Source organism: Pteropus vampyrus, unplaced genomic scaffold, assembly GCF_000151845.1.
Source record: "Pteropus vampyrus isolate Shadow unplaced genomic scaffold, Pvam_2.0 Scaffold53, whole genome shotgun sequence".
Taxonomy (NCBI): domain Eukaryota; kingdom Metazoa; phylum Chordata; class Mammalia; order Chiroptera; family Pteropodidae; genus Pteropus; species Pteropus vampyrus.
In genome coordinates this window covers 182,955-197,526 of record NW_011888834.1, presented here as the reverse complement: position 1 = coordinate 197,526, position 14,572 = coordinate 182,955, and the positions used below count along the sequence as shown (strand labels likewise).

The 14,572-nt window shown below is 33.9% G+C and overlaps 1 protein-coding gene across 2 annotated transcripts in view; it reads right to left on the bottom strand.

Moving 5' to 3' along the window:
• Window positions 1-4,926: 4,926 nt before the first annotated feature.
• Window positions 4,927-14,572, bottom strand: part of GLRA3 (glycine receptor alpha 3) — a 133,544-nt gene continuing 123,898 nt past the window's right edge. For both annotated transcript variants that reach the window (XM_011360250.1, XM_011360251.1), the window contains one exon: window positions 4,927-5,259. In XM_011360250.1, coding sequence (XP_011358552.1) covers window positions 4,987-5,259 — 273 coding nt within the window. In that variant the 3' untranslated portion in view covers window positions 4,927-4,986. The remainder of the gene's footprint in view (window positions 5,260-14,572) is intronic.

The window sequence follows — 14,572 nt, the reverse complement described above, 5'->3', positions numbered from 1 at the left end:
TTCTATTTGAAGGAATTTATCCCATTATCATTTATAATGATAAGTGTGTATGTGAGTGTGTGTGTGTGTGTGTGTGTGTGTGTGTGTGTGTGTTGTAAGAGAGGGAAAAGGAAAGAGATAAAGGCAGATTAAAATGGAATAAAACAAGTAAGAAGAACCTAGATATTAGCTCAGGATTTCTCTATTTTTTGGCCTGATTTTTGGGAATATCTTCTCCAGAATATTTTTGGGAATATCTTCTCCTGCCCTAGTTATTTTCAAATCCTAGAAAGTTGTATTTTATGCATGTGCTCTAAGCATCTTTATTATGGAAGAATATGCATACCTCTACTTTTTAAGTATTTATAATAGTAGCTGTCTCCCCATAGAAGTTCACTTTTTAACATGGGTATGTTTTTAAAGAGGAATGGGGGTGGGATAAAAGTTTAATTATAAAGTTAATTAAATAAACACAATTCCTAGTACTTGCTGCCTATTTATTCATGAAGAGTTTATAGAACAGTGAGAATAAAATGGGATTCCTATATTTTACCACTCTGTAGCACATGAACAAGAAAATAAAAATCAATATATCTGCTGAGGAAGACATCTCTTAGAAAGAAAGAAATATGCAACTGATATTATGGGTATTTCATTTGTACTCAATCAAGAAGGAATGTGTGTGTATTGCATTTTCTAAAATACTGAATTAAAAAGCACCAGATTGTCTTATATGTACAAGCTATAATTCTTATCATTTTTAGCATCCCTTTAAAATGTCCAAGTGATGAATTGTTCAACTGCAAGGTCTAAAACATGTCATGGAAACTAGAGAAATGACTGTATGCTTTGTTAAAGGTTATCATGTTGTGATCACTGAGATGGAAATGATTATTCCTGCAGTGCTATGAACGACATTAAGGAATTAAGAAGGAATTATGGAGAACAAGACTTGGCTGTCATTAATTTCAGTCTTTTATAAAATTTAATCTTCATGGTCATACTTTTCCATTGCTCATTATTCAGATAGGTTCAGTTAAAGAATGTGTTTTTGTCAAAATTCTGCACCAAAAAGTCCTTTAACTTTGCTTGAGTAGATTGGACAACTTTGAGTACAGTTTTACAATAGATCAAAATTTGCCACAAAAAATTGTGCAGTCTTTGCAACTAAGTTCTTTTCTGAAATGAACATGAAGCTAGTAACTGACAATGCAAGTTACATTTATAGTCAGAGATGATTGTGCTACAAGTTTCAATACTCCTACAGTAGCGTGTAACTCAGTCCAGAAGCTAAACATAGGCAATAAAATTATCTAGTTCAAAAATTGAATGTCCAAATTAGCAAGCAAGATGTAGTCATCATAATTGTGCTTAATAGGTGGGTATAATTCAAAAGACAAGCTTGCAATTATAAAGATACAAAAAATATTCTCTGAGTAACTAAGACAATTTCTGACTAACCCTCTCAATGAACTAAGATAATTATTAGTTTATAGGTTATATTTCCATTGACTATATTTGCCTTAAATAGACTGTTAAAATGAAAATGCCTTGTGGGTAGAAACCATGCTTGTTCTCTTAATGTGTTTTAATCAAGTCCATTATTTTATAGTCTTCGCCTTGTCAGTACTAATGAATACTAACAGATTATGAATGTTTATGCTGTATATACTTGGAATGGCTTGCATTTCTTTACTAGTTCATCATCAACTAGATGAGAAATACAGATGATATATACTGATAAATTCTGAGAGTTTTTAGGGGATTATCTATGTTGCAAAGTATGTGAAATCTATTTTAAAGTAGGAGATATGACCTCAAAGATGGTTAATGATTGATTGGTCTGAGGACTGTGGCACATTTTCATTCTCAGAGTTTCTTCCTTAGAGTGCTCTAAGCTGTTGTTAGGAGACATCTGTCAATTTCAGTATTGCCAATTTTCTACTTTTAATATTGGGCAATCCCAATAGATTCCCTTGAATCTATTTCATGGAATGTGTACTTTATAGATGAAAGAAAAATTTAGCTGTCAATACAATATTCAGTTCTCCAAAGTGATTAGCAGGTTGAGGTATATCATATTAAGAATAGAAAAGTATCTATTTTTTAAATGGAATGAAAGACATTTAGAAAAGGAGATGACAGTATGGACGATCAGGAAAATCAGAACCACTTAAGTAGTTAACGAGTAAAGTCGTTAACAACTTACTCTCTTTTGTAAAACATGTTGGCTTATTTTTTCACATTATTTTTCTAAAATTTCCATTATCTTCCATAAGATCCTGGGAATTCATAAACCTAATATATGTATTCATATTTTAGGAATACACAGATTTTAAAGCAGTTGTAATTCAAAATTAAGGTAAAGGTTATTAGAATATAGCCACAGAATAGGAATCAATTACAGAATAAGTAGTCATAATGACCCCTTGAATACAGCTGCTAGGAGTTGGACAGGCAATTCAGGGGACTGTCATAGCGAAACAGCCGAAAAGGTTGAAGTTTTAAAAACTGTGGCTTTCTTGCTTCAATAGTTTCTTTCTGGAATCTATTTTAAATAATAAAAAAAGTTCTAGGTCTCCATTATAGTGAACTCCAATTCTAATGGTTGAGAAAGAAAAAGAAAGACGCACACATATGCTAAGGTACAAGGTTTCCTAAAAATTTTTATACTATAGAACCATATAGTTCAATGGTTGAGATACATAACAATTTTAAAAAGTGAAATAAACTTCATATACTGTATAAAAATTATAAGCTTTCTAATGTGGTTATTTAAAAGTATTCCAGAATGTCTATATTAGAATTATAACTTACACATGGGTAGTTAGTGTATATGTATACATTTTGATTTTTTCATTATTAATAGTTTTCTGTTTGATTTAATTTGAAATATCAGGATTTGACACAGAGCTCACTGAGGCAAATACCACCTCAGGATTCTAACTATGATGTAGTTTTCCAGTTTTAAAGGATTTATGTGTGTTTATCAGAAGTGATACCTTCTTTTAAATATTTTGGATTCAGCCATATTTGCCTTGTCACTCTTGCCGTATGAGTGAAGGCTGTCGGAATATTTTTTTTCTGTAGTAAGAAAATGATAAGTATACATACATAAGCAAAGTATAAAACTTCAGAAGTAGAGAGATTTATACCATGTCAACACCCCTATTGACAAGTTGTCTCATGGCTAGTATTTTTATATTCAGTAAAGTACATGGTAATCACTTCCCTCAGTTGTGACATTTACATTTAATGACAAACATGATGATTTTTTTTTCCCTAACAGTGTTTTAAATTTTTATAAAGAAGGGAAATTTGGTCTTTCACTGGCAAAAATTGCTGAACATACATTATTTTATAAAAGTTATTTTTAAAAACTGCAATTGGATAGACCAAAGTTCAATAACACTGAGAAATTTTTATCTTTAAATGGCAGTTCTTGCTTTTAGTTTGAGATGGTTAATGGTCAGAAAATATCACAATCTGGTTAAAGAATTGACTTATGCATCCTTCTTAAATGTGGGTTAAACTTAAATCATTTTTTTTAATGTTTAAACCTTTCTCTTTCAATAGTTGAGTACACTTAGAGAATCTGACCAATAATTACAAATATCTAAAAAGTATTCTAGGGCTTTTTAAAAATACAACATTCATGATAAAAATAATGCAAAAAAAAGCAGCATTGAAAAAGAAAGTTTGGTTCAATTTAGCCAAGAACTCTATCACATATTCTGCACAAAATGAATTAATGCCCCATTGTACTTGAAATAATTCCATGGGGTTGTTGATAAGTTTTAAGAAAAAATTTTATTTAAAATTATTCACATCTAGTGAATGGCTTATATATTGAACATTGGATTCAGAAATATAAAAACAATCAATTCTTACTTTATAGAAATGACTTATTTATATAATTTAAAATTAAGATTGTTCTCCTTATGTTTGGAGTTAGGAGTTTGAACTAATATAACTTTGATGGGAAACTGTTCTTATTAAAAATCTTTCATAAATCCATTTTTGTTTTCATTAAATTCATTTTTATCAAAATGCATTATAATTCCACTGAATTTTAAAGTCTCATTCTAAGCTAAAATATAAAAGTCTTACTAAACTTTGTTTAATTATACCAAAACATTAAACATAATTATGTACAATTAAGCAGCTATTAAAAATCTAAGAAAACAAGGGTACTGCCTTGAATTTTTCAGTGTTTGGCAATAATTAAAAATACATAGCTATAACACTTATTTAAACACAATGATGTTGTTTTCAGTATTTCCACCTTTATTCATAGGCATAGAAAGTTAAGAAAAGTAGATTTTTTTATATATTATGATCTCTTAAGCCATTTACTTTAAATTTCCAAAGAGGGAAATTTAATATTCTAAAAAATTAAATTTAGTATTGAATAAAAGTTTTTTTATTTTATTGTTATAACATAAATGGATCTGATAGTATTTGTACATACAATTATCTATTCCTATTGAGTAAGTTTTCCACTGAATTAACTAATTACTTTTCTATTTTGTAACTATAAGAAAATATTTTAAAGCCTCAGGCTATTGACTTTTTTTATCTTCAACATTTCTCTCTTTTTTTATATAAAGTTTATTGTGCAAATTTTACTTTTGTAAGATTTAATATTGAATTAAAAATCAAGGAATCTAAAGTAGTTTTCACATGTACTATGTGATATTATATAACATACAAACACATTGGTAGTAATACTTCCACTTATGTAATTTACTGTGAAAGAGCAGATAATCTTAAATTAATATGAAATAGAATATGCATAATATATATTTTGTATCCATTAAAGGAATCTTAATCTGTCTCATGACTTTGCATAGCAATTCATAATAATACCTTTCCTTATGCTGTTTTAATACAATGGTCATCAGTGTACACCACACACACACACATATACACACACACACCCCTATGGCAAAGACACTCCCTTTTGAGTTGACTGTTTTATACTTGCATGCCCCTGCAGACTTAATCTTATTGATGGTGAATATCCTCATGCCTAAGAATTTTATAGATAACCCAGTAGAAAATATTAAAAATCAAAAAGGCTAATGGGAAGCAGGCTCGGGAGATTGTGTCAATCTTTTTGGCCCTGTCGATAAAGACCTTCCTCATTTCATCAGGGCTCCTCGGAGTTCCCTGGACAGGGTGGTTTGGGCCCTTGGGAGTCACGCCATCTTTTGTTTGCAGACATGGTCCCATTCCATAGGCTGTGAAGCTGAATCGACTTTCCCTTATCTCATCATCCTGTCATGAGAAAAACATAAGAAAACACTTCAGTCATGGAATAGAGCATATATAACACATTTCAGAATCATAACTTAAGCTTTATTATGATAAATGTTAACATTTTTATAGGATAATTCAAATAAAGATGAGTGCTTTTTTTCTTCATTTTATTGATTTATCCTGCTATATCATATAGATGTATCCATTAAGAAATACGAAACTCTCAAATGATATGTTTTAATGAAAAAAACTAAACATTCTGGTATTGTCTACATATTGCTAGAATATCTGAATTAACTGAGCAAGAAAAAATCTATTTGAATAGTATGTCATTTTTGTTCATGAACTATGATGTCAAAGGGGAAAATACAATGATCATTGACTGAATTTTTCTTTTTCATTGAGGCAAACTTTTTAGAGCTAATTTCCATAATTTTATGTTACTTTGTTGTACAGTCTAACTCAATAACACTGCTTGTTTTTTGTTATCCTCACTTAATGCTACTTCTATGTCTTATGCTAATCCATTTGGAAGACTACAAGATAGTTATATATTTTGATTTATATACAATTACTTTTCAAGTGCATTGGTTTAGAAGATATTATGAATAAAATTCAGCTAAAGTTTATTTCATGTTAAAGAAAATTATAAATTATTATGTTCTAAAAATATTGTTACTTTTTTCTTAAATGTTGCAAATTGAAGGGAATTCTCTATGTATGTACCAAAAAGAAAACCAAAATTTAAAAAAAATATTTAATAAAAATATGTTAAAAATTTTTATGATAGGAAAATATATTTAATAATTTATAATAAAATTCATTAATAAATAATTTAACAAATTTATTTAGAATGTAATAGTAGATGACTACCAATTAATTGGATTCTTTTGTTACTAAAATTGGAAGTTTAAAAATTGACATTTTATTAATTTGTTATAGCTCTCCTCCTATGGAAGTAATTTTTGATGGTTATATAAGAGATAAAAGTAAGTGCTGAAGCTCTTGAAAAATTGTATTAGGTTTGTGAAAATAAAATTTCAATGAACAGCATGTTACAAAATATAAAAGTAAAAAATAGAAATTAAAATGTATTCTAAGAATGAGAAGATGATCAAAGTCAATATATTAATATGCAAAAGAAGTTGATATATTAATGTATAAAATAGGTTTCTGGTGAATTATAAAGGCAATTTCACCTGAAAACAAAAACACAATTATTGGAAAATATCTCAACTGTAAGATGTATAAGCAATTGAATTTTGAGAAAACAAGTACAACATAAAAGCTGATGATCCAAATTACATGTAACTACTTTTGTAATCTTGAAAAAAAATTGAAAATTGATTTTCTGACAGTCTTTAATAAGAATGTTTATTTATACTGGCAATTTTTTTAGCTTCTGTGGAAATTTTAAGGTTAAATTATTGTTTGCTTTGAATTTTCTATATCATAAAAAACAGTGAATATACCAAGAATTAAACTGTTCTTAAGTAAGTGCTGAAATAATATCCTTATAATTTAGTAAATTCTGCTGGTGTTGCATTCCAGAAGGAAAACTTAGGTCACCTGGGTAATTTGTACAGTTTTTGTGTGCAAACCAGCGGGATGCTGAAGTATAAATTAACCTTTTAAACCACATCCACCCATGTGTTTAAAAATAAAAAAATCCATCTCAAAATAAGACAAAAGATATATTCTCAATGAACAATTACAATGAGGTGTTGATCTATTAGTTGAACCAATTGAGAGATTAATTACAAATTGCTCAGATTTTAGGATTCTAGCTGCTGTGTTTAGAAAAGTAGTATCCATTGACAACTTTTTCCCATTTTATTGAGAAATAATTGATATATATCACTGCGTAAGTTGAAGTTGTACCACATGATGGTTTGATTTACATATAGTGTGAAATGATTATAATAGATTTAGTTAACATTCATTATCTCATAGATAAAATAAAAAGAAAAAATTTCTCCTTGTGATGAGAACTCTTAGGATCTACTCCCTTGTATACCACATGGCAGTGTTAACTAGTTATCACGTTGTATATTACATGCCTAGTGCTTATTTATAACTGGAAGTTTACACCTTTTAATCATCTTCCTCCATTGACTATCTTTCTAACCATCTGTCCAGAAGAACTTGTTATTTTCAAACCTTTAGAGACCCCCAGACCTCAAAACAGAGACGATCCTTTTAATATTTAACATATTTAGTAAACAACTGTACTTTTCTCAACTATATCTTCCCACACAACTGACAATGAATAAAGGGTTAACATCAGGTATGGGCTGTTTCAGAACTGCTGAGAATGACTTCTGATTTCTTCCAGCATCACTTCCTTGAAAATAATAGAGTTGAGCTAAATGGAGAATGTAGAGTTTGCTTCAATTACTGCGAAGGAGGACACCTGAATTGGGAAAGCCATGCAGTAGCCTGAAAGTCTTGGGCCTACGTGACCAGACGCTATACAAATTTGGCGGGGAAAAGGGCTGTGGCTTCTCTGTGTCAAGATAATCACATATGGCTTGACTTTTGTCTATGGCAGCTGTGTCTACACATCTGTGTGGGTGAGGGGCAAGGAAGCTGTGCTCTCAAGTAACTACCAGGCCTCCCAATGAGATGAAGATGCTATGTCTGATGTGGCGCCTGCCTCCCATGCTCCTGTAGGACTGAATAAACGTTATATTAGGTTAAAGCCTATTGTGCCTGAAGGGTCTGACTGACAGAGAGAACCCCAAATCTCAGCAGTGGTGACAGAAGCTGACTCACCAGGCTTTCAGATCATTTCAGACTCAATACAGCCAAAAGTTCTGGGAGGGAATTCTGATGAGAACACGATACTGACCTGCCCTGGATTTGAGGTGGCAAAAGCACCGTGGAAAATAATTGGGGATAAATCTTCCTATTGAAATATGAATGACAGACTTACCACTTGTTAAATTGACAGATGGGTGATCAGTGAGATAAAACTAAAGGAAACCGGGGTAATAAAACTAAGGGGAAAGTGGCCCAAGATTCAATTAATTCCTTGCCTCCTATTAATTGATTAGCTGTGAAACTAAAACCACTTGGGGCAAAGAAAAATGAGAGCAAGTAAAGCAAGTAGCTTCATGGCCTGTGCTCAGGATGAAAACAAAAGTCCAGCTGAGACTTAAAAGGACATTACACTTAATCTCTGTAACCCCAGGCAAATGTCAGTGGAAACCAGTAACTATTGTGCAGCCCTGTCAGATATAAATATAATTTGAGCCACAAGCAAAAGCCCTGTGTGTAATTTTAAATTTAAATTTTATATTAACAACAGCTTAACAAGTTAAAAGAAACAGGCACAACTAATTTTAATAATACATTTTCTTTAACTCAACATGTCCTAAGTATCATTTAAACATTTAGTGAAAGTAAAAATTAGAGATATAAAGATATTTTATATTCTTTATTTCATACTAAGTCCTTGAAGTCAGTACATATTTTAACATACTTCAGTTCAGACTACATATTTCTAGGGCCCGATAGCCACATGTGGCTTATAGCTACCATACTGAAAAAAAGCAATATTAAAGAGTTGAGTCTCCATGCTTTCCAGGATCTTAAGGTTGATTGACCTAGGAACCGATAATTTTTTTTTACATGCTGTAGCATGAAAAGCAATGTTGGCGTGAATGCTAACTCCTAACTTGCTGTAGCATTGCTATTCAGGAATTACTGGCAGGCATATAATCAATGAGCCTTTGGGAGTGGGGTAGAGCCCAGGGTGCTATTTAATCTATACTGAAAAAGGAAGCTGCTTGGTTCTCTACTGCTGTGAAACGGAACAGCCCTTTAGAAGAAGTAGCTATGTTAAGGGGGGCATGGCAAACCTGTGCTGGCCATCCAATAATTAAAGATAAGCCTACCCAGACCTTATCCTTTGACCTAAACTCTGGTAGACACAGTGATTAGGCATGGGTTCCCCATGTGGCTCTCTTTGGGGAAGGCAGGAGGGTATATTTAATTCATGGGTATATTTGTTCTTGCAGTTGCCATGCTAGGTGTTACTGGTGGGAAAAAAATATCTGGTCTATTCAGAAGAAAGGTCATGGCCAGAGGTGAATCTATTAGCTTTCTTTAGGTAGCTTTTAAGACACAGAAGAAAATTGACAGAATTCCTCTGAAAGATTTCCTGGCACATTATCACCAGCTGAGAGGAAGGAAATCTGTTCCAGTTCCGGCAGCTGCTTCCCCTTAAGGACCCCTGTTAAATGTGTTGCTTTCATCTCAGAAGTTAAATCCAATGATGCCAATGGGGAATGGAAACAAAAGGCACTGATATGGGTTGCTGAATTTACTCCATCCGTCAAGGCAGTTGAAACAAAGACTATTTGACTTGAAGGCCAGGATCTCCTTGCCCAGTTCTGAATGGGGTTCCAAGGCTATGCTATGCTTAAAGTTGAATAGCCAGGGGGTGGTGAGCACAGCTTTTTGGGATTACTGGATGCCAATGCACGATGTACAGTAATACTGCTGAGGAATGAGAAGACAATATTAAGAGCAAAAGAGAAGCTTTTGGAGCAGAAAAAGAGGCAAAGTGATGCTGTAGTAGTAGGTATAACGGTCATAGTAAAGACTCCAGATAAGAAAATAAGGGACTAAGATATATCCAGTAGGTGGCATCACCTTTGGCTAAATGTATAATCTGAAAGAATATGACACATGAATGAATGATCTTGCCATTTCTGGCTTGAGCCTAATCTGGGACAGTTGTTCCTTAGCCCAGTTATAATTGGATGTACTAAAATGAGAGCCCTTAGAATTGCCTAACCCTTCCTCGGTAGTAACTATTAAACAGTATAAGATTCCAGGCAGATGAAGGAAACTCAGCTCTAATTAAGTAAATGGTGGCAGCAGGGGTGCTAGTCCCTCATTAATTTTCTCTAGAAAAGTCCTGTCTGGCCTATGATAAAACTAATTGGGTCCTGCAGGATGACAGCTGAAGACCCCAACAGCCTCCACCACAATGAATACCATGAAAACCCTTCAAGAGTTTCAGAAGGACAAAGGAGGCCGGGATGCTTTGACAGACTCGACTAAGCCTTTCCTTTTAATCCCTCCCCACCCAAAGTAAAACACAGGGTGTCTTTTTGTGGGGTAGACCCAACCATCACCTTACTGTCATCCCTTAAAAAAACCTGAATTCTCCAGCATATTGCCACAACCTCGTTGGAAACGATTTGGTCCAGATCACTGTCAAAAGTTGGTTAATGATAAATGATAGTTTTCCTCTCTGAGGAGAAAGTCAAGGGAGGATTTGGAAACTGTAGTGGCCATGTGACTAAGTAAAGGTAGCTAACTAATCCAGAAAAAATTCAGGGCCCAGTTTCTATAACCTGGGCGATAACTTGGGCAAACTGCTAGAGACAATTCGCAAACAATAAAGTGCAAAGTGCTGTCTCTTCTGGATCCCACTATGAGAAAAACAACTTGCAGCACTATTTGAAATCTGGCAGAGACATTTCGTATTTCTGCTGGCCACACTATATCAAGTGACTGGAAGACAAACTGCATTGGAAAGGGATACAGGATCAAACCGTGAGAGTTGTAAGGCAGCCAATGGCCCAAGCTGCTTTTCTGAGTCCTTAAAATTCATCAACTGCAAAGTTATCTGCTACTAAAACACACGTAGACTAGATTTTCTGGAAAAGCTCAATAGTGGCTCCCTAAGGTTGCTGCTAGGATTCCAAACTAGACAACTCTGAAGCTGCGAGCAGGTATAGCTATTTGAATGATAGCTACTGGCATTCTCTTGTGCTCTGGTAGAAGCAGCTCCCCGAAGGACTCTAATGGGCATCAGACTATATTTAGGCCTAAGATACCTACCATATCATAGGTGATGTCAAAAAGGCATTCCAATCTAAGTTCCTGAGAAAATCAAAATGGTATATTCAGGAATAAGCTACAGGGGGTACCTCAGGGCAAAGTACATCGTATTCATGAAAAGATAGCCTGACGAGGGATCAGTGATACAGTCTCCGGTTGAGCCACCAGAGTGGCCTGAACCTCATGATTCTCATCTCATGGATGCAAAACAGGCCACTTTGTTCACCGATGGAAACCCTCATTTAGAAGGTCAGGACTCAAACCATACCCACGGTGCAGCAAATGACTATAGCTAAAGAAAGCAAGGTACGTCTACACGTTAGGATGACTTGAGAATAGCATATATGGCAATATCCAATAATTGGCCCTTGATACTCAAAGACTCCTGGGCCCAAGCCATGGCCTTGCCTTATGGTCAGGCAAATGGGTGCTTGTTAAATGGCCAATTAAGAACATCCCAGGGTAGTAGATACAATTTCTTATAAAAATTCCAGGGTGAGATTAAATTAGGTCATGTAATGTCCACCAAGTTGCTGCTTCAGAAGGGGACTAGAGTGCCAAGGCAGATGTCTTGGACTGGCCATGGATGTAACCATGGTGGTGTCCAGGCCATGCAGCAATGGACAGTACTGTGACATGTCCTTCTGTTGCTCGATGAAGCCATTGGTGTGGTGAGAGCTTGTCTTGAATGTTGACATGAGAAAAAATTGCTCAGAAATTGCCACTGGGTTGAGTTTCCCAATGACAGGAACTAACACATAGCTGGCAGATGGGCTGCATGGTCTTTGCCCATGGTTTCTGGAGGATTTAATGGATTTGGGCAGAAATAGACAGCTAGTCCATCTTGGGCTTTGTTTTACACTGTAACAAAAACCACAGCTTAAAATACTATTAATGGCTTGGAACAAGGCATGTTTATATCAGTTTGGGCCCCTAGAATAGATCTCATTGGACGAAGGAACAGATTTAATCATGGGCAGCATATAGAATGGCCCAAGAGCACATCATAGAAATGGGCATACCACAGCCCATCCACCTGCAGAGCAGTGGTTTAAATATAAATTGGAATGAGCAATTAAAAGATTTATTGTTAAACACAGGATGACAAGGACATGAGGGTTAGCTAGTTCACCGGATCAGTGTGTGCATGAGTGGGTGGGTATGAGTGAGAGGAAGGAGGAAAGCCTTTAGAAAGGTTTTTGGTTTCTGGTGGTGGCAGTGTGGGGTGTGGGTAATGATGCTGTAACACAAATCTGTCTTTCCCACCTCAGAGATTTTTCTTTTGTGTTACCTGATATAATGATTCTGGGTGTACATATCCTATGTGCTTGAGTAGCTGTAAGGCCTCGCAATTAAATAGATACTTTAACTGCTGTCTCTCTTGCCTTTTATCCTTAAAAAGTTAAGTACCTGATATATAAGATTAAAGCCTATTTCTTATGTCTTGTAAGTATGATTGTCTCCTTAAGCCTGTAATTAGAGATATAGTGCTATTCTGAGCAAAGCTACTTCACATTTGGATATTGCTTTTAATATAAAATGACACATTTGAACAATTTAAACTTAACTGTCTTCCTATAGCACTAGTCCATCATAAAAGCTGGCAACAAGTTCTAAAATTACCATCATTCTATGTGGGTAATGTTTCCTGCATTGTTGTGCACATAACACCAGTCTTGGAACCACTGGGAGGGATTGCGGAGACCCAGTTTTCTAGACTTCAATTGCAGAGATTCCTGCTCATTAGCTTTTTGGCTGTCCCAATAATCTGTATGTCCAACAAAGTCTGTAGGTGATAATATACAGTCAAATGTAGAAACAAAAGTTTCCTAAAGGCACAATACAGCTATGCTAGTCAGCTTGAATTTATCATGATGGAACATTTTTTGAATTCTTCTAACACTTTCTAATTTACATTTTAAATGGTTGTTTATGAAAATATGCCCTGTAATGTCTTTCATGCGAGTGTTATACTATTATTTTTCAATAATTCCTGTTTTTAAGCCTATTTCTTGGTAAGTTTTCTATATGAAGGTTATCTTTGTGATCTCTATTTTTATCCATTTTAAAATTTCTTATAGGCATATGTCAGAAAATAGACTTTAGAAATTATGTTATAGAATGTGATTTAATGCATTATTATTTTCAAAAGCATATGAAATATGATTTTCCTTACAAATCCACCACCAATCACTTTCCTATTAATTTTGGAGTTGAATAAACAGAAACTTTTAATTTCAATAAAAACACTTCCTTCATAAAATGTCTTGTTCAAATGTTTTTTCCTGGCAAAGGTAATAAAAAAGAAGGCACTGAGGATCACTCATGTTCTAAAAATGAAAATAATTGGGTGTCTGCATTATAAAAATATGTGTGTGCTATAGGAAATAGTTTTCAAGTATTTTATGTAGTCATAAATATATTAGATGGTCCAAATTTAAAATCTGAGTCAAGATTGACATTCAAAATACAAATGTTTAATTATCATTATGCAATTCCACAGCTTCATCATTTATTGCCAGAAGTCTGGATAGTCTTAATAAACCAATGCTAAGATTCTTGGTTTCTAGCTCCAGGTTTTTATTTAGGGTGAGAGAAAATATATAAAATACCTGATAAGGTACTCAAATTGCTGCTTTTATTAACATTTTGTTATAACCGTATTATTGTGGAAATCGCATAATATACAATATAAAAAAATACTGACTTGAATTATTTTACAATTAGATATTTTAAATCCACAGAAACCAAATTAGCACTAAAGTAGTAGGTAAAACAGGCCTACTCAGTTGCGTACTCCTCAGCTGGCCTTGCACTTGTGTTTCACTAAAAATCAGCCAACAGCAAAAAACTAAAAACTGTGCTTTGCTCCTCTAGGCCTTACTGTCTGATTGTTACAATAGAAGGGGGTTGCTATGTGACAGTTAAGATTCTTTGTGAACCTAATTTCTGCAATCAAGGAGTCTTTAGTGTTGTCAACATGTTCCATAACACAGCACTAGTATTTTAGGCATGCCCATAGTCACATGGAGTCATCTCACAACTTCAGAAACAGGGTCTCAGCTACCTTAGACCAGGCAGTCAGATGATGAGAGAACAAGGACCCCTGGACCTCAAAAAGGCCATGTGACTTTTTTTAAAAAGACAGGCCTACTGGAATTTTTTTTAATGGCTCCACTTAAAATAATAATTTTAAGCATGGTTGAAGCTTTTCTAATAGCTCATCATCAGTATTAGATTACTATATTAAAAGATGTATTAAATTATTTTGTAACTAATTTCTCTGCTTTGCAAAATTCAGTAATAAAATTATCCTGTGTTGATAGATGTTCTGATATGCAGTAATATTCTTTGTCCAATACACACTCAAATATTTCTTTGAGATAATCATCCTAATTTTCTAGAGATATTTTCCGCTTGAGTTTCTAATGAACTAAAGGCCACAAAAAGCAAACTGTTTAGACAAACATGT